The sequence below is a fragment of the Poeciliopsis prolifica genome, unplaced genomic scaffold (assembly GCF_027474105.1).
Source record: "Poeciliopsis prolifica strain line A6 unplaced genomic scaffold, Auburn_PproV2 SCAFFOLD005, whole genome shotgun sequence".
Taxonomy (NCBI): Eukaryota; Metazoa; Chordata; class Actinopteri; order Cyprinodontiformes; family Poeciliidae; genus Poeciliopsis; species Poeciliopsis prolifica.
Window position 1 is genome coordinate 461,306 of NW_026562380.1, and position 24,688 is coordinate 485,993.

At 36.7% G+C, this 24,688-nt stretch overlaps 1 protein-coding gene across 2 annotated transcripts in view; it reads right to left on the reverse strand.

The window, feature by feature from the left end:
- Positions 1-24,688, reverse strand: part of LOC129359852 (gamma-aminobutyric acid receptor subunit pi) — a 56,730-nt gene that overhangs the window by 21,480 nt on the left and 10,562 nt on the right. For both annotated transcript variants that reach the window (XM_055029778.1, XM_055029779.1), the window contains exon 2: positions 19,302-19,390. In XM_055029778.1, the coding sequence (XP_054885753.1) occupies positions 19,302-19,354 (53 nt within the window). In that variant the 5' untranslated portion in view covers positions 19,355-19,390. The remainder of the gene's footprint in view (positions 1-19,301; positions 19,391-24,688) is intronic.

A 24,688-nucleotide genomic window follows, 5' to 3' on the forward strand; every position in this document is an offset into this window, starting at 1 on the left:
AACTTTTGGCTGTCTAAACCTTCACCTGCAGAATGAAACTTGAGCTTTCTACTCTCATTCTGCCACACAGTTGCTAACCACTGAGCCCTGAAAATAAAAAAAAAGAAGCAAAGGAAACAGGGAAAGCAAAACAGATTTCTAAAACGCCCCAAGAATTCATGATTTTTTCCAATACAAGCAAATAATCTAAGCTTGTTTTGTCCAAGCGGCAACACAGATTGAGTCGGACATAAAGCAAGGATTTGTATTCTCTCGCCCATGTGCACTCGCAACAAATACCATTCGTATTCAAGTAGAGCAGGTCCTATCACCCCTGATGGTGATAGGAGCATGCACCATGGCATAACGCAGAGCCACGACCTGCACACTGTGCTGCCTATCAAGAATAACAAGATGCCACTGTTCCACAGCCACTAGAGGCTCTGACTTTCTAAGGTTACATGCATCTAAATCAGGGGTCTGCAAAGTTAGTCCTCAAGGACCCCTGTCCTACATATTTTATTTTTTCCCTGGTTCAACACACCTGGATCAAATGATGGCTCGTTAGCTGGCCTCAGCAGAACACTGCCATGCTGAGAAGGAAGAGACTACCACCAGGTACCAATACATCTTCAGTAAAACATAATAATTAGATTTCATTTACACAGCTTGGATAAAAACGATGAAGAAATTTCCCTTAGAGTTAAGCATTTTTGACAGCGGGAGCTAGCATCAATGTCGGTGTCAAGAGGAGCATCTGTTTCATCACTCCAGTTGATTTCTTAGGGTTCACCTTGGAAGTGATGGCATTATCAACATAAATGGATGTCTTTGTGAGAAAACAGCGGCTTTAATATGACAATCGGCCAGTCACATACAATCGAGCCAGGTGGAGGAGGAAGTGAGAACAGGAAGCAGCGTTTATTCTGTCCTAGTTTGTCAGGATCAGTGACTAATAAGCCCTTTGGATACTCATACACTTCCATTTTCTTTGTTGAATTTCTCTCTCAAATCTCTCCTTTATTCCTCTTTCTATCGCATTGCTTAAATAATGTATAAATGTGTTATTTAAGTGGAAAGAGGTTCTAATTAACCACGAAAAAGCCCATCAATGAAAAACCCGCAATGCAGTGTCTACGAGAAAAATCACAAACATAAATTGGACAAAAAAAAAAACAATTATACATAATTTATATGTAAAGACTAATAATATGGTAAGGGTGTAATGGTTTTGACACATACCTTGAGTTCTGGGTCAGTGCTTATTACAGTTACATGAAAGTAGTAAGAAAGATCTCTAAGTGCCAATTACTGGAAGCAGATCAAATGTACGAGTACTCGCCTCTGAATAACTGGAACTGCTCTTTAAAAACAAGACCCTGCATTTAATTCTGACCGGTCATCCTGGTATTGATCTACAGTGTTTGAATCCTCCTGCCAGTAAATAGTCAACATTTCTTCCTTGCTCTCTTCTTTTACGGACTGATTTCTGTGCCCTGAGGTCCTGCCTCTCCTTTCCCTCGTCTGACTCTACTGCAGGAGAGTCTTGTGTGATGAACATTCATAAAGATTACTGTGATAGGAACACCTCATGATGATTTTATGGAAAACTTACACTTGTGAACCTTCTGCACCAATGTGCAAGTTGTCTGTGGCTGAGCTCTTTAAATCTCTTTCTTTTGTCAGAAATGTTGTGGGAAGCACCTGGAGAAGGTTGGATTATGATGAAATTAAAATCGTTTCATCGCCAGATCATGGCCCAAATGGTGTTCACTAAAAGTCATAACTTGTGCAAATTATACATAATTTATATGTAAAGACTTTGAAGCAATCATATTGTTTCATTGTCTTTTATTATTGTCTTTCTCTGTGGTACATTGTCCTTAAATTAATGATTAAACTAGGTACTATGAACTAGCCTGGTTTCACTTTCTAAAAAGTCTGGGAGAGTCTTTGCTCTCCCAGACTTTTTGGACATATTTTTTTCATATGATCTATATTTACTCCCTGTAACTTTCATTTTATGACACACAGCTTTACTATGGAGTAAATGCTGAGGTGTTCAATAGCTGTTTTCGTTGTACTGATATTCCTTCTGTATCTGTCAACTTTGATATTATTTAGAAACACAGTATCTGTGACGGCTTTGACTTTTCATGGGAGCAACATTGTGCAACATGAAATATGACCAATGGAAAGACAAAAGTGAAGCCCCAATCCTCATTCATATTCCATGGATGGTTGCTTGTGCTAATGTGTTTTGCATTTTGATGTAAATGTAAGGGCAGAGAAATGGGTTCAGACAAAGTAATTCATTGTGATGGTGTAGTCGGGTGAGAAGGCCTGAACCCTGCAGCAGAATTTCTTTTTCACATTCAGTTCCATGACATAGCCTCCCAACATATCAGTCTACCCATCCGCTTCCTTGTCCTCTCTGTTTCCAATGCACACAAGCCATGGGTCCGGGCCCGGCTTGCACATTTCACAACACATTAATTCAGTTAAGCATAACCCCTGCAGAGAGCTGAGTAACACTCTCGGTGGACCCCTTCCTAACTCTTTTTCCGCCACTCTTCCGCCCACTCAGTACCAGGCTTGACTCAAACCCGTTTCTCACTCCTATTCCTTATTTCAGTGATTCATGTCATTCTCTGCTTCAGCAGGATCCCTCGGTTTGCCCCCCTGAGCTCTCCAAATCCGCAGGCCAATTGTAAGCTTTAAAACCCAAACCCCACAGAGGAGAGCAACATGTGGGTTTTTCTGTTTGCTCAGGGAGTAAGTTAATTTAATATTCCCTTTTGAAATATGTACAAACTAAGTTAAACATCCTTACAAATGTTGTTTTAATATATTTTTACTTTCTTTCTTTTCAATGTGTCCAAATTTCCAGCTTAGAGATCCCCTGCAGGAGAACAAAGGTCGATTCACAAGCATAATGTGTCCAAATTTCCTCACTAAATGAACATTTCATTTCATGACAAAATGAGATTAACACTTTTAGCAATGAATTTACACCAGCATTTTTAATCAAAGTTGCATTCCTCATACCTGAATTTAAATTTGTGCAGATACAAATATTTTTCATCTTGAATATTAGAATTGGTTTTGGACCACAACAACAGTAAATATGAATATAAAGAAAATTTGTTGGTGAAATAGTCAGAAAAGAAAGAAAAGAAAATATCGATGAGATGCTGGTATATTTGTATGTAACTGCAGTCTCCCTGTTAGGTTTTAGAGATTGTATCCTTATGTTGTGTCAAAGTATTTCAATAGTCTGCCAGTTTTTCCAAATCCCACACAATCCCTGGGAAATAGAAACTGAAAGCTGAAAACAATGGAGATACTTTCTTTAGTTAGCCTTCCTGTTGATGCTAAAGCTTCTTGGTGCTCTGTAACCTATTTCTTTCTGCACTGAGGTCTCTACTCATTTATCTTTGAAGCAGCATGACCTTCAGCCCTGCTTAAACCATATTACAGATAGATGTTCTGTATTTTCCCTGCAAGAATAAGAAGGTATAGACAACAAATGAATGGAAGGATGATTTCTATTTCCTTCCTCCTGACACCCAACTTTTGCCAATGAACTGCAGACTATTTGTTTTCTTTTATACAGACTGTTACTTCTGTGTTTTCTTATCCAAATGTGCAACATTTGTTTTGGCTACTGCTACCACATAGGGGTGGTAAAATACTTGCACTGTTAGCAGTATGATGCTACAACTATTGATAGAAAAAAAAAAAAATTACATTTATTAAAACAGAAGTAATTTTGACTATCTGATGTTGTTTGGCCAAATATGTCTATTAACTATTTGATTTAATTGTCTAACATTTGGTCAAATGACTTTGAAGCAGTGAGGCTGTGCAACTGGTCTTGGTAAATGATTAAAGTCTACCAGTCTTACACTGAATAATACAATATCAGCATGTGCACAAAAATGATTCATTAAATATATTGAGTCTGCTGCGGCTGCTTAGTTGACTTTTAGAGTTGAACAAAAAAAATTAAGCATTTTATATTCAAACATCTGATTTTATTTGCAGCATAAATCACAAAAAAAAACACTAATTTTCTCACTGTTCATGGCAAAGGTTGCACTTCCCAGGGTTTCAACTGTAGAACACCCTTGTTAGTTCTTTGACAGCTGGTAAATGAGAGTCAGGTCACGGGTAAAACACATTATTAGCTCAAACCCACAGGTGTGCAGAAGAGTTGCATTCATCGTGAGCACTTTACCTGTTTAAATGCTATTAAACTTCTTCTTTTAAAGAGAATATTTGATTATGCTACTGTGCAAGGGCTTTGGGGGAAAAAATGCTATTGCTCTCATATATTGAGATTGTATTCTGCTGTGAAGGGACTTTCAAGCCTTCCTCAGACCTTTCAGCCATTTCACACACAGAGACACAGAGGCAGGCAACCAGGCTCCACAACAAGAAGCCCTCCTGAGTTTGTGTAGTAGGCTTGTGTGCATAAAAGCAGCTGTTTCTCCCTTTCATGCTATGCCAGTGAGCTCCCGAAGCTCCTCCACATGGGAGAGTAGCAGAAGTCCCCTTGACTAAATAAAGAACATTTTCAGTTTTCATCTGTCCCCTGAAGTTAGAGGAGCCTAAGAAAAGATTTGACACAAGAAACAAAAAGCCTTATGTTATAAAAGATCATAGATCCTTGCATCTGATTTGAGATTAAAAGCACAAAGCACACAAGTAGAAACACATGCCTTCCTTTCACCAGTTTTAGACAGTAGGATTCATGTAAAGATGTTAGTAGGGGCGGAGAAAATGGGATCAAATAAACAGCAAAGCCAGTTTCACATATTTACTGCATGTGAAACGATCAAAAATACAGAATATTTTAAGAAGCTTTAAATCCCTCTAAACATTTTTATATTCAAAAGGACATGTGTCACAAAAGCAAATCTGAAAATTGTGGTTTTATAAGTAAATGTAGGTCTGAACATAGACTGGGTCATTTCTCTGTATCTCCAGCTGTATGCTTAGGGTCGTTGCCCAACTGGAAGGTGAACTTTAACCCAAGTCATGAGTCTTTTGTGGCAACTAAAACGTCCTTTTCTAGAACCGAGACACATTTTGCTCCTTTCATCTTCCCATCAACTCTGACTGCTTCCACATCCCTGTTAAAGTAAAGCATGCAGGAGCTTAGAGCTGCATCACCGTGCTTGTATATGAAGCGTTTTACCACACGTAATATTTTATATACAGGCCAAAGTTCAATTTGGGTCTCCTTTGAGTGGAACACCTTCTTTCCTATAGTTGCTGTTTCATTTAAAACCTCTGAGTGGTGGGATTATGTAAGACAGTGTCCAGGGTGGAAAAACCTAAATGAAATGCAGACATATTTATGCATGAAATTCATTTTACTGTATCTATTCAAACTGTTTATGTAACTCTGTCCCTAAGTGGAAAAAAAAGTCAGAGAAAGAAAAACCAGGAACAAAAATTAGGTGCTGAGGTAATTAGTGTAGAAAAATACTCTCATTCGATTTTACTGCCACAGGCATAATGATCATGTCAGTAATTTGCAGTGTCAATTTTAAATCTATTTGGATTGGGAAATAGAAGGTATGAAAGTATGAGGAGCAGAATAGTCCTCTGACTAAGAGCCTGATGACATGTTTGCTGAAAATGCTGCACATAGGAGCCAATTAGCTCTATAATTGGAAAGAGAGACAAACACAGTAGCAGAATGACAAACCTTAGAAGGTCATGCTATGAGAACCGTATATTTTTAGAATGAGATAATCTTATTTGAGTTGCAGAAAATTATTGATATCCAGGGACAGACATGTTCCTAAAACAACAGAAACAATTTCCAAAATGTGTATTCTTTGCTGTTTTTAAAATACATTAATTTTTTTACCTGTCCTGGTTCTGTCTTTGCTTGATTTTGATGTTCATTAAACAAAAGTGGTGCAAAGAGATGCACAGGCACGTCTACGTCTATGATTATGTTTTTAGGGTGTTTCACACCTGGTGGTGCGGTAGTCTGAATTTGATTGGGGACCAAAATTGAAACATTTGTTAAATTTTCAGCTGGTGCAGTTCACATTCACACTGCACTGTCAAACGATCCAAACTCTTTAAAAAACTTGGGGCACCAAGGGGATTACAGAACCACTCTGACCCAAGAATACCTCTTTCCAGGATTAGCTGGAGAGTCTCATTAGAAAAAAAAAGGATTGCTAAATTACCTGTTTGCTGCTCATCAACCTGATCTCAGACAACCAGGAGACGACGGACGGAGACATTGTTTGTAGATCTTATTTTTATACAACTTTGTTTTGCATGGTAACATTGGAGGTTTGAAGATGCATGATAGTTTATACCATTTATTTTCTGACAAACATTTAGATTTTCATTCAACATTACAAAATGTCCTTCCATTGCAGCACAACTTTCCGATAATTAAGAAAGAGATTTTTATAAATTCTGTTATTTTTCAGATTATTCTGTGCAGTAGGTAACAAAAGCAGAAAGATGCTCCTATAGCATTTGTTTTTGCAGTATTTCTTTGAGAGCTGGACTCCTCCGTATTATTTGAAAGGCTCTTTATTCTCCAGGCATATGCTGCTTCTATTTTAGTCTCTTTGTTGGCTTCAAACATCAGATATAATTAGCAAAGATATTCCATTATTGTGGTAATCAACTGCTGGTGCATTTTAATATTTCCTAACTGAGGCATCCTCACATCATCTGAACACATACAGCGAGCTGGTTAATTTAAAAAAGTTTTTTGTTTTTTTTTTGCTGCTCATGTTCTCACTAAAACCAAGAATACAGAGAACACAACAGTTCTAAAATTCCCTGCAGCTCAGAGATCAATATATTAGTTTATAAATCTCTGAATGATGATGTATATACCAACTCAAATAGGTTCATTGCATTTAAATCATGCACAACTGATGTCATTACTACACACAGGATGGATCTTTGCATTCATTTTGTTTATCCTAAATTGTGACCCTACTATCTGGACTTTGCTGAACGTGTGCAGGGAACATTTCAATGTGTGTACCTAACAAAGTGGCCATGTAAGTCATCTGCCAGTTTTGCTGGTAGCTCAGACTGACTAAGTCAGATTTTGTTGTCCTGCTGTGGCTCACATCTAACTCTTGCCAGCTAACTTTCTAGGAATCCCTTGTGAGTAATTCAGTGAATATGTGAACTGTCTCCTCAGTGACTTCAACCCAAGCGACTTGCTGGTAGTCAGACCAGCAAGAGGTCTCCAGTTCCCTTCATTAATGCTAGAGAAAATTGTGCCCAGTGCGGCGAGATAATGCAATTTCCACACACTGCAAAACCCGAATGCAAATAAAAATGGCTTTTAGAAAAAATGCCTAACAGACATGAGGAAACTTTGACTTCTGAGAGCTATGCACCTTGTGGCTCTGGAATGATATCAGAAAACCCAGAATGAAAACTGTCTGGTTTAATTGGAGTGTTATATTCACAAAACTGTGGTCTAGTTTTGAATAGAAACTCAGGGGTTGTCCAGCATTTCTCTTACATTCAGTGTTCCCCCTGAGCTCTGAAGTGAGGTTGTTCTGTACATGCTTCTGATTTGCAGAAGCATGACAAAACCAAAAGAGGAAGTATTTATTTATTGCTTTATAAAAGGTCTTAAGCCATACCTAAAATGTCTGCTGACACTGATAAGTGTATGGGTGACAGCAAAGTGTACCGTAAACAACTCTATGATACATTTACAGTTGTATTCACAGCTACATCTTGGATTGTTACATAAGAAAAGACACAGTAGTTCTTCTGTCTGACTCTCATTTTCATCATACTCTGCTGTGCAGCTGCTCTACCATTTCTGCAACAAACTATAATGTGTTTTCTGTCACATAAAGTTTAAATGTCTGAAACTGGAGCAAACGCCTCACTCTGACTGCTGGTACTTTGATAAATACTGCAGAAGAGAAAGAGAACTTTGAGAGAAACAAAAGTGTGGCTTGTTGAAAACGTTGTCTGGATTGAGAAGGATGTTTTGTTTGGGAGAAAAATTGCAAAATCATCTGAATATCATCTGAAACATTAAAATTTAGCTGGTCTTGGTGGTCTGAATGGTAATTTACCACTATGCATTACATGATATAATATGTAAAAAGGTTAAATCAATAGTATTTACTTCCAGATGTATTTTTTAGCAGTTGTAAGTTTGGCAGGAGATGCTTTTGGCTTAAAGTAGAAATGGGAACTTTGATGTTAACTGAAGTAGTAAAACCAAAAGAAGTTTAGACTTAAAATAATGCTGTAAAGATTCACTTGGAGAGATTTGACTTGGACTAGGCCAGGGTCTCTTCCTCATATCTGGTTTCTTCCCTACATATTTTCTCCCGTCTCTCCAGCCAACGTGTAGCCTCATTTTGTGTAACAATGATTTGATGAGATTTTTCTGAAATCCTCCAGTCACAGACTGATCTAATTTTGCAGTTTGCATTCTGCAAGCAATGTCGTTGCAGCCTTTTCATTTAGCAATTTCATCAAATGGCCTCAAAGGTAATCTGTGATCACTGCTGGAACATTTTAATCTCAATTTTGAGGCAAAAGAGCAATTAGTAATGAGGAAAGTATCCATCCATAAAAATTCTAGCAGGATAATTAGCTGTGTTTTCATTTGTATGCTCGATGGAACAGACATGCAGGTGTGAAATGAATGCATCTTTATTAAGCATCTCTGCACATGATAACAGTGAGAGAGGAGTCAGCAAAGTTTCACTCAGCACCCCGCTGGTATGAAGTGAAAATGAAACAAGAAAGTTAGCAATGTCTAAATGACTAATGATCTGGGGTGAATGCCGTCATAATTCAGTTGTAAGAACAGTAAAAATATCAATTTTCAACATGCAAAATGTAATAATATGGCAAAGACTGAGCTATAAAACAAAGAAAGGAAATTCTGTGACTCGCATAAGAAACAAAAAAAAAAGTTGTCACTCACATAAAATATGCTATGAAAACTCTACTTAGTTTAAAGAATTTTAAAACTTTTACATTTTCTAGGATGAAAGAGTATTTAGTCAGTCCTAAACCACCAAAGGAGCCAAGCAGGACCCTCAAAAGTTTCATTTTGGTGAATTAGTTAAGAAGCTGGGATCATTATCCTCGGTGTCATCAAAAGCGACTTTTTGGGGCATCTTCCTAAAAGGCAAAGGCAGTCATTAATTTCTTACTATGTGCCCCCACGAAGTCTGTAGAATATAATCTAAAGTCTAATTTCCTTTTTGGAGGCCTATTATAACCAACCAGCTTTTTTCAAAGGAAACTTCAACCACAGAAGACTTTTCAGGAGTAATTGGGAGAGACATGTCATGAAGACTACTGACCCCGGAAATGAGAAGGGAAAGTCGAATTTGTGTTCAACACAGACAGACAAGATATTACGTAAAAATAAAGGAATGACTAGAAGGCATGTTATGGAGAAAAAGCTTCTCACTAATATTTCAAGCAAAAAAAAATAAGAAAGAAAACTGATAGAACAAAACAAATGTATCATTTTATGTAGACAGCAGCATTATTTTTGATCTGATCTTAAGTTTTCTTCTTTCAAAGTTAAAAAAGCTATTTGTTTAGAGCTTCCTTTGATTAATAAAAACTGGAACACCGTCAAGTGTAGTCTGTTTTTAAACCTGTCAACTTTCTTTGCTTTGTCACTGGAAAGTATTTCTTTGTTTGTGTTCTGCTTGACGGATGTTTTATTTTCATTCTAATCATGTAAAGCTCTTTGAATAGTCTTATTGCTGATAATGAACTATACAAAAAAGAAATTGCCTTGCCATCATTAAGTAAGATAGTTAAACAGTCAAGACTATTTGATATGTGGGAACTTTGCTCAGATGATTATTGAGCAGGGATGAAAATAGATGCACTTTTCAGACTAAATTTCTTGGAATTTATCTCTTAATAAGGTGAGATCATCAATCCATCTCCTATCTGCTTCCCTTCCTTGCAGAGTTGTTGCAGGTCTCCAGCAGCCACTGGGGGTCTAGTGGGGTACATCCAAAACAAACAGGTCTGGAAACACAGATATACTTTATTGCTCACTGTCTGGCATGGAATTAAGGAAGGCATTTTGAGACATCAGGCTAATTAGATTAATCAAAATATTTTCAACTTTCTTCAAATTCAGAACTTAATTATGTAATAAATGAATGCCTTTACATTTAAGTTAAATTGGGGCATATCTTTCATTATTTTATAGATTGAAAAAATAATCCAAATACATCCAATAAACAGGATTAAGAGAGGTTTAGTTATAGTTAGTAAAACCAAGCAGAATAATTTAAACATTATATAATTATGGAAGTCAGTTCTGTTGTAGGTTTTTCTGCTCCAGCTTTCTGAACCATTAGTTAGCGATTCAGTCACACCAGGGATCTTTGCCGTTATCCTAAGATCATTTGGTAATAAAGGCTATAAAGGCTTGATGTCAAACTGAACCAAAGCGCTGGATTTTATGTGCTGTTTAACCTTAAGTGAGCTGTTCTGTTTTTGATGGAGAAGCAAAGTGAAACTCTGATCGTGAACATGTGCTGCTTTATTAAATTTTGCTTGACAAAACCTCTGATTAAGGACCTCAAAGGAAAGCTAGAATACGATATCTGCTTGGTATTAATTAAAAGATACTACAAAGCTTTATCTGGGTTGGAAAGGCATTATCATTGGTTCCAGCCTTCTTGCGTTGTAATGTTAGATGATCCTTAGAGCTTTACATGCACTGTATATTCAATATAGGCCTAGAACGTCAATTTTCTATGTCGAAGATCAATTTCTTATCTAAATTAGGAAGAGAAACCTAAAAAAACAGAGTTTTTGTTTTTTTGTTACATAGTGAGCACTCCCTTTATAAGAGTTAAATACTGAATTTCAATCCTAATTTTAAGAAAATGAAGACTTTATTCACTACAGCATCTGGAAAATATTCTAATGTTCTGAGTTGATTAACTAGTTCTTGAAAACTTTTATTTTATTCATATATCAGCCCTGTATTCAAAGAAAAAGGGCAGAAATTACAAACAGAAATAAGAACATACAAGTACATAGTTAAATTAGAATATAATTGAGAAGCTGAATCATGTACAGAATGTAAAGAGAGACTTTGAGTGATTTATGTTTGATATTTTTATCAATAAAGCACAGAGGGACTGATTACTTACAATTATCTCCCCTAAAACAAAACATTCCTTTAAGATTCTTAGTGCAACATAAACCAAGATTTTACTAACAATTCCATGACATTTGAGGTTCATTCAGCATTGGGAACTAAATAAATTCACCATGATGACACCAATATGCTTGGCGGTCGGAGAAAATGTTCAGTGACTGATGTTTGTTAAAATTCCTGCAAAATTATATGAGCAAACTGATATCAGCACATGTGTATTTCTCATATTTGCTTCCGTTTTTAAACAGAAACTCTGGATTTCATTCATTGTGAACACTGGCTTCATACATCACCTGATATGCCTAATAATCTAATATCATCTACTTTGCATTGTACATTGTTCACAAAATGTACATCTGCCTGATTTCCCTGAATGAGATTTTTTTTCTAGTTTGCAGCAGATAACTCTGGCTGATCCAAATCAGCCTGGCTGTATCAGTGGGTGCTCATATGACTGTGAGCTCTTTGTCAGAGCCCCGCGGCGCAGAGGGCTGCAGTCCTGGCCACCGCTTTCCTCTCATTTAACCTCTTTGACATGATAATCCATGTGACCCAGTCTGCACTTTCTGACAAGGATATTTCAAACAATGCATGATCTTTGTTGGGATCATAGCTGACTGAACAATTTTTTAAAGTTAAATATTTGCATTGTTTTTGCAGAAGATTTCTGTGTACTCAGGACTCCTTTTTTCCTGAAAAATATATCACCTACTTCTTCCTGGACTTCCACGCAAACCAACCAACTTACTTGGTTCTGATGTCAAAATAGTTCAAATAGATACATGAACACTCTACTCTTTGGCCTGTTCATTTCTTCTGTCATGCAAACATGTTAGCATTGTACAGAAAAACATTAGGACGACTTGGAAAAAAGAAAATCTGACTTTAATCTCAGAATTCTGACTTTAATCTTCGGAGAACAAATATCAGAAAAATGTCAGATTTTTTTTAGATTCAAGTCAGAATTCTGAGGAAAAGTAATCAATCTGACTTTTTCTTGAAAAAAAAAGATACCTAGGAAAGGCAAAAAATGACCATAGAAAACTAATTAATCATTAACCTACACTATCAGACATTATTTCATGTGAATATGTTATTCTGAACAAATGAGCATGAGTTTTGTATCCACCTTTCTGATGTCAGTTATACAGGCTCACGCATAAGGAGATCATTTGGTACCACAACCACTACAAACAGGACAAACTCAATTAATATCCTTGTCATTTATGGATTACATGAAGCTGAAACGAGTCTAATTGTTAGCAAAGTGGGGCTTAGTTGTTCTGGTTTACTCTCACAGTGAAAAACCCTTCTTGTTTAATTAATTGGTTTATTATTTGTCTTTGGGTAAGCATGCCAGCAAGCCTTGCCTCTGACTGTCTCTCTATGTTAGTATAGAAAGACTCACTGTCTGTCCAGAGTACACTCTGCTTCCCTGCTATCATCTGGGGAAATGTTTAATGGAATAGATTTAAATACGTTTTGAAGAAAATACTATTAAAAAACACAAACTGGCACAAATTTATTCTGATTTGTAAACATTAGACTAAGTAGATTTATGTTGATATTTTTGGATACATAAAACCTTTCCGAAAGATAGGATTTATTAATCTATTTCATATACACTGGAAGGAAATCTTAAAAAAGCAAAACGAAAAAAAAAAAACATATTAGCCTCCCTCTAAGTGATGGTTATGTGGATGGAAGCACTGACTTTACCTCTGAGGTCTGAGTAAAAAGAGCAGACTGGTTATTCAAATCATATCACTTATTTCAACCAAAGTACATGAAAAGCCATCTCTGACTCCAAACTGTCAAATCCTGCAAGGGCTGCTTCAGCAAAGGCTCACACCAGGAGCCACTCAGCTGAGAAGGGAATAATAACGCTATGCAATTTACACTGGTTCACCCAAATTAGAATATGGCAGATTAGGAAAATGTTTCCAGACCTGATGAATGTTGCTTTCAGCTGTAACATTGAGATAGTCAGATTTGATTTACAGCGTGAATCTGTCCTGCCTTGTGTCAGCATTTCAGTGGCCTTGACTGTTCTAATAGAAAACCTTGGAGATATGATGGAACAGGAGAATAAATGTTTACATGACAGATCCACATCAACTGCATGATGCTATCATGTTAACATGGGCCCTTTCTGGGTCCATGACACAAAGAATCAATGCAGCTCTAAGGCAAAAGGGGTTCTTACCTGGTACTAGAAAGGTGTAACTGCTAGTACTCATTACTTTAAAAGAGTATTAATTGAACACATCAGACCTGTTTTAGGTGTGAGCTACAAGACAACTGTGTATTTTAAGAACCTGACGCCAACCATACCTGACTCTGCATCACAGTAGAACTAGAGTAGAAATAACTGAATGATGCCAGAATTTTATGTTTTCCTACTTGGGATTTTTGTCAAAAGTGATCATTGACTTCTGTGTAAGTAGTTAAATATAGTCCACAAGCTATTGCCAAAGTGTCTTCCTAGCAGCCTGTCATGTTTGTTAACTTTGAACTCAGTTATACAAATAACTTCCTTAGTTATTTGTAAAAATATCCTTTGAATATGAGAAAAGTGCAATAAATTTTATCAGCATGTTTGATTCTGCACAACAGAGCCACCAAAACTAAAAATCACTTTTTCCCTCAGCTGTACTAAGCAACAAATCTCAATCTGCTGTTGGTTTTAGCACTGAATTTTAACAATAAGAAGCTAAATTGACCACCAAAAATTGAATCCCTGGGAATGCTGGGATCAACAAAACATTTCTGCTCAGAGGGGAATAATAGGTAAGGCAGAGCAGCTGCAAGAGTTTCCACAACTACCAAAACCCACACAAGTATAATCTACTCAAAACTGTCTTTGACTTTATATCTGGTACATCAGTAATATCTACTACTAGCCATGGTTGCTCTTTTAAATGGGGCATTGATTGCAATGGATAACAAAATGCAGTTTTATATAGATGAACAAATCCACTGGCAGTTTTACATATGACTGTACTGGTCCCCAGTGATGGGAGTGAAATCAAGCTGCAACTCAGCATGCTGAGGATAAAGTCTCTGATGTGCAGCCTTCTCCTTGAGAACTTCACATGAATGTGGTTTAAGGAAAGAAAAGTCATACCTAAGGCGTCACTGAAACGAGCGCTGTGATAAAGCAGCATGCAAAGGGAAACGGTGGAGAAAGTCTGACGGTGAAAGCTTGATGGCTGCGTCTCATGTGGAATGGAGGAAGTATTCATTTCCATTGAGGTTTGTCACATTTTTCACATTACAACCACAAAATGCAATGATTTCTGGAAATATCTAAAATAGAGAATCATTGTGAAATGAAACCTGGTTTTAAATCTATTTTTTAAATATCTGAAAAGTGTGGCTGGAATATGTCAACATCAAAAGTCAAGAGAGACAAAACAACCTGACCACTGAAAGAACATTTAACTAATGTGAAATTATTCATCAAGTGTAAACAAGAAGGGAAAAAGCACTTAGAGAGTAAAGATTGCAAAAATATAAAATCAGAAAACAAGTTTCTCCACATACCAGGAAAAAGAATTAATCTCACATAGGAATGAAAAGTTTTCAGTTTAAAAGCAAAAAACTCTCAATGTCATGTGAAACTTCATTTAGTTTTGCAAGAGTGAAAGCCTCCTCATTATTTAGCTGTCAGGAAAGTTATGATCAAAAGCTCATCTTTGTTGATCCGACTCCAACAAAGTCAGAAAGCTGACTTGAGACAAGCCAATGATATTCCCCTCCAGAGCATAAATCAAAACTACATCACAAAACACAGAGTTGTGCTCAACCAAGTGAAAACCTGCAACCGTACAAGCAGCTCCATCAGGCCTTTTTCAAGAAGACAGAAAACAGATCTTATGCTGCAGCAAATGTGTGGGGACATTTACAGCCACAAATAAGAGTTTTTTAAATTAAATTAGTCAACCTTGCTTTTGATAAAGTTTGTAATTTGCAAGGAGAAGCTTCCAGAAAAACTTGACCACGATCAAACACCTGGAAGCAGATTCTATGAATCCAAGTGGAAATGCAGTATTGATTGCTAATGGAGCTGATTAGCTCAATTCATTCTCATCGTTTCTATATCCATTTGACACAAATGCAGACAAAGCAGAATTAGAAAGAATTTTTAAAAAGACATTTAGAACTTGTTAATTCTGCAGATGAAATATAAAATTAATTCCCTTCTGTCGTGTATTTGTAGGTGAAAAACACTGGATATTAAGTTTATGATTGGAGTTTCACTGGTACATTGTTAAACTGGAAAAGTTGTGGTTGCATTTATAAGACGTTTTAGCAGACTTTTAGGAGAATGCAGTCAGTATGAAGGCTGTGTTGTCTTCCCTTAAAGCTTTAAATAGGCCCTGCCATCACGTCTAACTTCAGTGATGCTATCTTCTTTTAAGTGTTGGAATCGGTGATGTGACAATAGCAGAGCCCAGGAGCATTAACTTGTCCAAATCAGTTCACTTGAAGAACATCCTTTAAAACCATTGCGATTAATCCACATTTTATTTACCAGACTCACCAGAAACTCAGGTGATAATGGCTCCCTTTTCAAATGACCTCACAATCCAAACCCTCTAGATATACAGCTTGCTGTTTTGAAATTAAGAAGATTATGCAACAAAGTTCTCTAAAGAAATTTATTTTTGTCTGCAACTCCAGTGTTCAAGAGCCACTATGCAACATTTAGATGTGTCTCTGCTCCAACGCAGGTGAATCAACTGAGTGGTTAATGTCCAAGTCTTTGTAACATTTGCTGATACACTGAGAATGAAACTTAGCCTTTATGATTCAAAGAAAAAAATCCAACTAAAATGCCCTAAAACCTCACGGGAGAGGTTTTAGTTTGAAAAGATGTTTTCTAAAAGGTATGTTTGGCACAAGAACAACATTACAGATCTTCAAAAACAACACCATGCACATTAAAACTTGAAGTCTGCAGCAGGGAGTTAAAACCGAACCCACAGTTCTCTATATTTTACATTTTTCTCTGCTTCATCACACCCGAATCAAATGATCACGATGCCTCCAGTGCTGCAGAAGCTGTTAATCACCCATTTATTTAAATTAGGTGTATAGAAGCAGTGAAACAAGTCAAAATTGGAGGGCAGTGGGCCCTTCAGGGGCTTGTTGAAAACCACTGGTCTATAACATAAAAAAAAAAAAAACCTGGTATGTTTTACACTTTTCTTGCATTTGGGTTAAGACCGCCTATGCAACCAAACTTAGCTGACTCTGGGGAAAAGAAGGTAATCCTATAATTTATTTATGCTTACAGAATGACTCAAACTTTAATGATGAAAAGAATACATTAACAGCAGTTGAAATAGTTTTGAAAATGCATTTAAAGTTTGATATATAAGCTACTCTTTATCCACTATGCGGAAGAAATGTTCTTTTTATATCGAAGCTATTCTGGATGAAAACAGCAGATGATGTTTCATCACAACAAATGTGACACGCAGGCTCGGATAAATTTGTCGACAAAAACTGTCATTGATTGTTTTATTTATTTATTTAGTGCCAGATTACAACAAAATTGGAAGTGAATGAGCTCAGAAAACCGACAGATTAGAGTTTGGAACATCGGTCCACGTAGGTCTCCATCTGGCTCAATATTACCATGCAGACAGAAGGATTGCAAGCATTTAACCAATACAAACAACAAACAGCTGACAGCACTCCAAATGAGCTACACTCCTCTGTAAGCACACTCCTTCAGGGGACATGTGGAGTCACAACAGGGGCAAAAATGTGCCCTTTTTTAAAAGCAATCATATGATTTGTGTTGTTTCTTTTTACTGCTAAAGGGAAGATTTCTGATGCTCTTTTCTCTCATACATTTGACTCACTTCATGAATTTTTAATTTCTTGCTCAAACTTTCAATTTTTAACTCTCTTTTGATCTGTTTTTACAATATGAGTTATGCAAGACATTATTTTAAAATAATTTATGAGGACGTTTCCACCACCATGACTGTGTTGTGTTAAATGAAGACTCTCAACCTGTTTTAATGCATCAAAGCTGAGTCCAACTTTCTCAGATGACAGACTTTATTCACCTTCTTGAGATGTGATCTTTTACCTGTCCTCTTCAATTTTGTTCTTTGTACTCTGGGACAGAACAATCATGAGTGTCTCAGTGAAAAGAAGAGCAGATGAAAGAATCTGAGACTTGACTGACAGTGAAGCACTGGAAACATTTCCTTTAATCCGTGGTATCCTGCATCCTGCAGTATTAAAAGAAAACATCCACTCCACACACTTCATGGCATGGTCATACACGCTTTACTTTGCTGCAGCTTTAAGCCTCTAAAGTTTGTATTGGTTTGCTTCTTCCCTTCTCCAATGTCACTTTTGTTCTCTCCTCAAGCTGCGCTGCATTCAAATTCTCCTTGCAAAGCGTAGCGCTCTCCGCTGATCACAGTAAAGCTATCGAAGGATTCAGAGCTGAGCACCAAAGTGGTCTGCCAATATTCTCTGGGAGAGGTGGAGTTGACATTTCTGCATTTGTGAGACTTGCAGCTTTAAACTTGTTCATACTGCAGTTGGCCAAAATAATGTTAACTCTTCTTTAATGGGAATGAAGATTATCTTTACAACTACCTATTGAGAAAGTACTAAAATATTGTAGCTTTTTCTGCATTTGATTGGTACTTCTTAAGATTATCTTAAGATATCCTTCTGTCAGTCAGCATGGGGTTGCTGTGCTCTGTAGCTTTCTGTTATTTAAGTATTTAAAGTATTTGCCTTTAAAACAAACAAAACAAAGAAAAAAAACATGTGCTTAAAAATAAAACTGGGGCAGAAATGAAAAGTGTAGCAACATCTCCTTATACCAGTGCACCACTGTGCATAACTAATTTGTTTACTTTTTTATTTTACTTTTGATTAATGCATCTCACTGAGCAGTTGCTCTGAGACAAAATCCATCTTGAGTAAATAATGTTTTTTATAGTGAGGGAACTTAAAATTTAATTTATTGGTTATTTTTAGTTTATTTTTCCCTCCTAATGCATTTAACAAAACAAACTTGTTAAATTGACTGAAACCAGGAAGTTAATCATGGATTTTACTGCACTTATACCCACAAATAATAAGACATTTTTCCAGTAAGTGAAATAACCTGGTAGTGGAACTGTAACAATATTAATTATTAATAATTGGATTAAATCAAGCTCTTGTTTTAAGTTACTTGTAACTTAATTTTGACTTATTTCTGGTGTACTAAGTTATTATGCACTAGAAACTACACCAAAAATGCTAAAATGTTTGGGTTTTTTTTGCAGAGATGTTTGTCTGAACCTTGTCAAATGTTATAAGTGTTGTTCTACTGCTAAAGTGGAATATGCAAGGGTTACAAACAACTGAAGCACACAAGATTTATTCAGAACATGACCCAAATGAAAGGGCCTAAGATCTGGTCTCAGATGTCAGGAACCAGACTGAAGACTCACAATCCCTCTCAGTTTCTGTACTTCTCCTTGTCAGCTAACACACATGCAAAATTAATTCATCACATCTCTTAAAAAGTCCACGTACACACAACATTTGATGACATGCTCGTGTGGCAGAAAATCTGCTGCAGCCCCGTAATAGTGCATCTCATTGTGCAAAGAAAGGCTGTGCTACACAGGGAAGATTCAGTGAGAACCAGACGGCTTGCCTTATCTACAGTGTGGAAGGTGCACTGTGTCTGGAAAACACAATGCATACAGGAGAGGCAGCTCCTCACAGTAGCAGGCAAATGTGCACCAAAACATCCAATCACTCTCTCCTTATGACCTCAGCAGGGATTATAACCTCAATTGTATTCAGTGATAGATGCATGTAGTGCTGGATCCTTCCTCATCAGTTCTGCTCAGCAGTGTCATAAACGTGGCAGTGGAATTTCAAAGCTTCTTCTTGCCTGATGCATGAGGAATCTATGCTGAGCGTCGAGGGAAAATGAAATCACATATCCCCTATGTCCTCTTTAGATCTCTGCATAACAATTTTTGGCATTGTACCAAATAACAATCTGACATGGCTTGATAATGCTCCCTGGCTCTTAATATAACGTTGTGGTTGTTCATCCTACATTTCCCTAATCTATTTGCAGCCTTACCTGCTAATGAAGAGGATAGTGAGCACAGTCCCTCCAGACACGGAGTGAGCCATGGCTGCAAAGGAGGGAAGATGCCTGGTCGAATTTATCTGCAATGAGAAAACACAAAGAACGGTTATTTGATAGGACAGGATTGTAACCGCCACAGACAACTGCATGATTTGTTGCATTTAAATGAAGTTCTAGCAGACCTGTAGCTACCAGACCACTACTGCAGATGCTCTGTGTCCCATTTCCTATTTTGAATCTTAAAGATCCAAAGTTTCAAGAATATTTTTAACTAGATAGGTCTCCAAGGTAACGAATGTTTCTCTGTGACTTTGGGTTCTTTCACACACATTGAAATGGAGCACAGTCTCTCCAATGGCTTTAAAAAATCACGCGGCAGAAAGCAGCAGTGATGATTCACCTCGGGGACACGCTGTCAACAGCATAAGGACCTCATTAATGACTTCACCCCAACTTTAACACTGGCACTGAGCTCAAGAATTGGCTGGGAAGTAATAAAACTGCTTCCCTTCTGGGGGGTGGCTCTTGTTGCATTCCCATGCTCTCAGTCTCTACCTTCAGTAAGATAAAAGCAGAAAGGGGGAGAAAAAACCCTCAGAGGCCAGAAAGACTTAAAGGCTGAGAGCCAACAGATGGATGGAAAGCTGGAAAGAAGAAAAAAATATTGTGGAGCAGAAATAAAACTTTAGCACTGAGTCATTATCAGGACTAACAGTGATGTGACTCTGCCATATGATCATGCATCTGCCACAGAACTCTGTGGGAAGGTCCACAGCATTTAACACTGTAGGTACCATACAGAATTTGGAACTGTCAAATTTTGTCACAAATATATGGACATAATTTAAAGACACATATCAGCATTTTATGACACAAAAACACTGAGAAATTAAGACTTTTTCAGATTTCTCACTGTTTTAATTCATCCAATGAAAGCTGATAAAATAATATAAAGAAAGAATCACATTGCTAATTCATTTCTTCTGTGGCAAACAGTGGCGGAGCTAGACTTTTTTTCAAGGGGTGGCCAAAGGGTGAGCAAGGCTTTATCAGAGGGGTCCATATACAAATGATGAACGAAAGGAAACAAATAGGAAAAAAATACAGAATATGACCAAAAACAAATTCTCAAAAATAAATAAATAAACTGGTGTTTCTGGTGTGCAATAGGTTGTGCTGGGTGCAGGGAGTTCAGTGCCATTTCCTTCTGCTTCACTGTCTTCCTCCCCAGAGTCTGACTCTGAATCTGTATCACCCTCATCTCTCTCTGGAACTTAATTGGAAATGCATAAACAGACGATAAAAATGCAAAAAGCATCATGCTAACCTTTAGAATTAGCCTTATTTTATTTTAATACTTAATAACTCTGTCACAGCCTCTAACCCGCTGGTGATACACTTGGGCCTGGAGTCTCCTGGCTGGATTCTCCTGGTCTGGTCCTGGTTTTTGCTCTTTAAGAAGAACTGGGAGATATTCCCTTTTCTCTTCATTTGGGCTCTACACAAAATAAGACAGCCTGGTATTTACACTCCATGACTGTTTGGCAGAGACAACACTATTTTAACTATTATTTGAACTATAGTTTTTAGTTTCCTGTAGCTAGCTAAAATACTAAATTAAAAATGCATTAATTAAAATTAATCAATATAACTAGTTAGGTTATAATTCAAAGCTTTCATATGACATAGCCTACTTACATTTCAGTCATTATAAAACTTAATGGTTTCACATATTCTTACCACACATTTCAAGCAAGAGCTGGGAGATATAAAACATTAGAGGGCAGCATGTGCACTAAAACATATGTTAAAAGAATCTGTCTAAAAACGACCTACCAGCACTAGCATGGCTAATATAATAAACCAGGCACCAAGCAGCGGCACACAACAATTTTTTTTTCTTTTTAGAAATGTATGACAAGTGCCGCCTCTCATTAGGAAGGTAACAGCGGTTACCGCTGAGCGGTAAAATGTTGTAAATACCTGCAAAACTCCTCCAGGGTGTAACTCTAAAGCCGTTGATGTGTTTTGGATCAAGCAGGAACCACATGTCAGTTTAACCAATGAACAGCGTCGGGCATCGAGCTGCCTTCAGGGACAGTCGGAAATTACAGTTTTCCTGGCAAATCTTTGCCGATCTCATAAGTATTATATTTTAAAACGACCATTTCCAGTGGGGTGGCACTAGGGGTGGCCAGGGGTCTGTTGGAGGTGGCAAGTGCCACCCCGGCCACCCCTCTGGCTCCGCCACTGGTGGCAAAACAACCTAATTCAAAAATAGATGCAAAGTGAAACCATAACAATATGGTCTTATTTAAAATTTGTATGGTAATACATAATTTTATTTTCAAACGAAATAAGAATTTGTGCAGGTTTGGTTGTTTGTCTGTCCTCCTCCCTTCACGTCTAGCCTGGACTGCAGATGCAAAAGGAAAAACAGAGAATAATTTATGAGTATCTTGTGTTAATTAATTATGTATAAATTATACAAATAAAACTGGCAAGTCCACAACTTGTTAAAATTTTATAGTAATGACTGCATTTTTGCATCTTTTATAGGCCTGATCTTTCGATTTGTTTCTTTGAAATATTAGGACATTTAAATAAAAGGTCTTTGTAGTTGATGACTACATTTTATTATGATAAATAAAATACCAAGAATGGTTCTTCTTCTACACACTGAATAGACTGAAAACAGTGAATTGGAATGGCCCAATCCAGAATGACTCTCTTGGCCATAAAGAGAAGCAGCCAGACTCTCAAAAATGAAGGAAAACAAGAATTAATTTATTTGTGAAGAAGGACGTCAAATGTAATTAAGGTAAGAACAACATACAAGTTTTAATTTATAATAAGAAGACTAATTTGACCTTATTTAAAATATCCTTTAGTTTTTCTTGCTAAGATATTTTTGAATAATATGTAATTCATTAAAGAATGAATAAAAGCTTATAACATAATGTCTCAGTAAAGACTTAAATATAAGCTTCTATTTCTGGTTTTGAATCTTTACACATCCATCTCCAGAGATTAAACTACACATTGTGTCACAGTTTGTAACTTTATTAAACCTCATAGAAAATCAGGCTTCTGTCAGTTTATGCTGGCAGAAACGCCAGGGAGAAGAGCAGACAGTATGTACAGTATTTTATTTTGTGGGCTTGCTTTTATTAATCCAAAATTTGCTTTCTGTAAGAATCACTTTGTTGTTTCTATGTTTCCAGTTTTGTGAAGCTCTTTTTGAAATAAGTCCAGTAGTTTTTTTTGTTTGTTTGTTTGTTTTTGGGGTTTTTTTTACAAATTGAGATTTGAAAATGTTTCACAGATATTTTTATTTCATGTTTTTTTTAATGACAAGTGTTTTTATTGACTGCCATTTAATTTAATTTGGTTGTAATTAGAAATAATGAAGATACATTTCTCAAGCATTACAATTCTCCAAAATGTACAAGCTTACAATTCAAATATTCACAATCTAGTGGACATTCATTTATGTCCTTTATTGTAAAGGACTGTCTGACGCTTTCCCTGTAAAGTGAAATGTTCACTTTTTCAGTTTACAGCCATGCAGCCTCCACTTGAGAACGATTTCTGCTAAGTAAATGAACAAACAAAAATAAGGGTACATGTAATATTCAGTTTATGTAAAATGTTTCCTGGACTTTTTGCGCTGGTGTGTAAACACTGTAGTAAAATCTGGGCTGCACATCAGAGCAATTATGGAGTGGTAAGAGTTGGGGGAATTTAGCAGAATTATTTAACATGATGTGGGCCTAGATACATAGTTTAATTCAAAAAAACACATAAAAGACTTGGCTCCTGTTAACACCATGTCGAACATTCTGGTTTGCATGTAAAACATTAGTATTGGATTTTAAAAATGTTCATTTTTACAATGGAAAACATTGACTTTGGCAACAGCAGATAGAACCATGAGTTACTGTAAATTTGCAGCTCAGCACGGCTTTAAAAGACTGAGTCATTCACATTTGCCTGGACGTCACCCAGCTGTCAAATTACAGCACTTTGCAATGACCTGATGAGATATTTAAAGAGCCAGAATCATCACTTTGCAACCTACGTTGAAAGGCTTTATATCAAAGATCATAGAAATTATGTTCTGATGCATGAGGGCTGAAAAAGAGCATTCGCTCCCTTTAAAGTTTCCTGACACGTGTTGCTAAATTATTTACATTTATCCACAATGGAGGGTAGAATTAAACATCTGAATTATCTCCTGAGCATTTAGTTACAGTCTAATAGAGATCTGCTAATGACAGAATAATTTAATTGAGGTAATTTAATTGAGGTTTGTTGAAACAGAAACCTAACTATGTTCCTTCGGTTCATTAAGATTTGCAGGTAATTGATTTTGCAGGTAATTCTCTTTTGGTTCTACGACAACCTTTTAGTATAGTCTGGACTTTGACTGGGCCACCAGAACACCTTAATCCAATGCTATTTCTTCCTCTCTGTTCTATTCTAGATTGTCCACTCTGTTTGAGATTATTGTCCTGTGCAATAAGATTGCTTTGTTAGGATTGCTTTTTGTCCTGTTGACAGATGGACTTACATTTGACTCAAGTTTGGTTTTCAAAAACATGTTATTTGTTATGGTTAAACTTCTCTATTACATGACATTTCACCGAAGGATTAAGAGATAAAATACTTCTCATTCCAACTCCTGATGGTTTTCATTTACAGATCCATCCAGAAAAGATTGGCACCGTCTTACATTTTTTTGCATTTGTAAAAAAATAAATAAAAACATCTAAATGCAGACTGATGGACTTCAAATAGTTTAGAAATGTGATTATACTTTTTTACAGATTGCATTATTATTGTTGATGGATTTCCACCTTGATGATGTAACAACTCTCCGTCAGATCAGAAAACTGGCAAAATTCCTGGTTTTGAAATTTGTCACAGAGATGATGATCACTTAATAAAGTGATGTAATTAGCAGCAGCTGGTAGCTATTTTCCATCTTAAATGTAATCAGTGACAGGACACAACGCAGTTCACTCAAAGCTTTTCCCTTTTAGCATTCCCAGTGTCTATGTCCAGTTTAGGTTTCATATTAAAACCTTGCTTTAAATTAGTAGAGAGTAGATAATTTTTCAAAGTGCTTTGTAAATGAATGAAAACCTGGGCCATTCATCAGAGGACCAGAGGAAAGGAAACACTGAGCAGAACCAGTAACTGAGGTAATCAGCTCTGTAAATTTACAGCAAATTACTTCTGGGAATTCAGCAATGTTCCTGACACCGCACCATTACAGAGAGCAGCTACTTACACCACGACAATTAGTGAAAACACTTTTTTTAAAGTAGGGTACAAATGAAAGTGCATGCTTTAAAATGGGTAATACTGCGTGT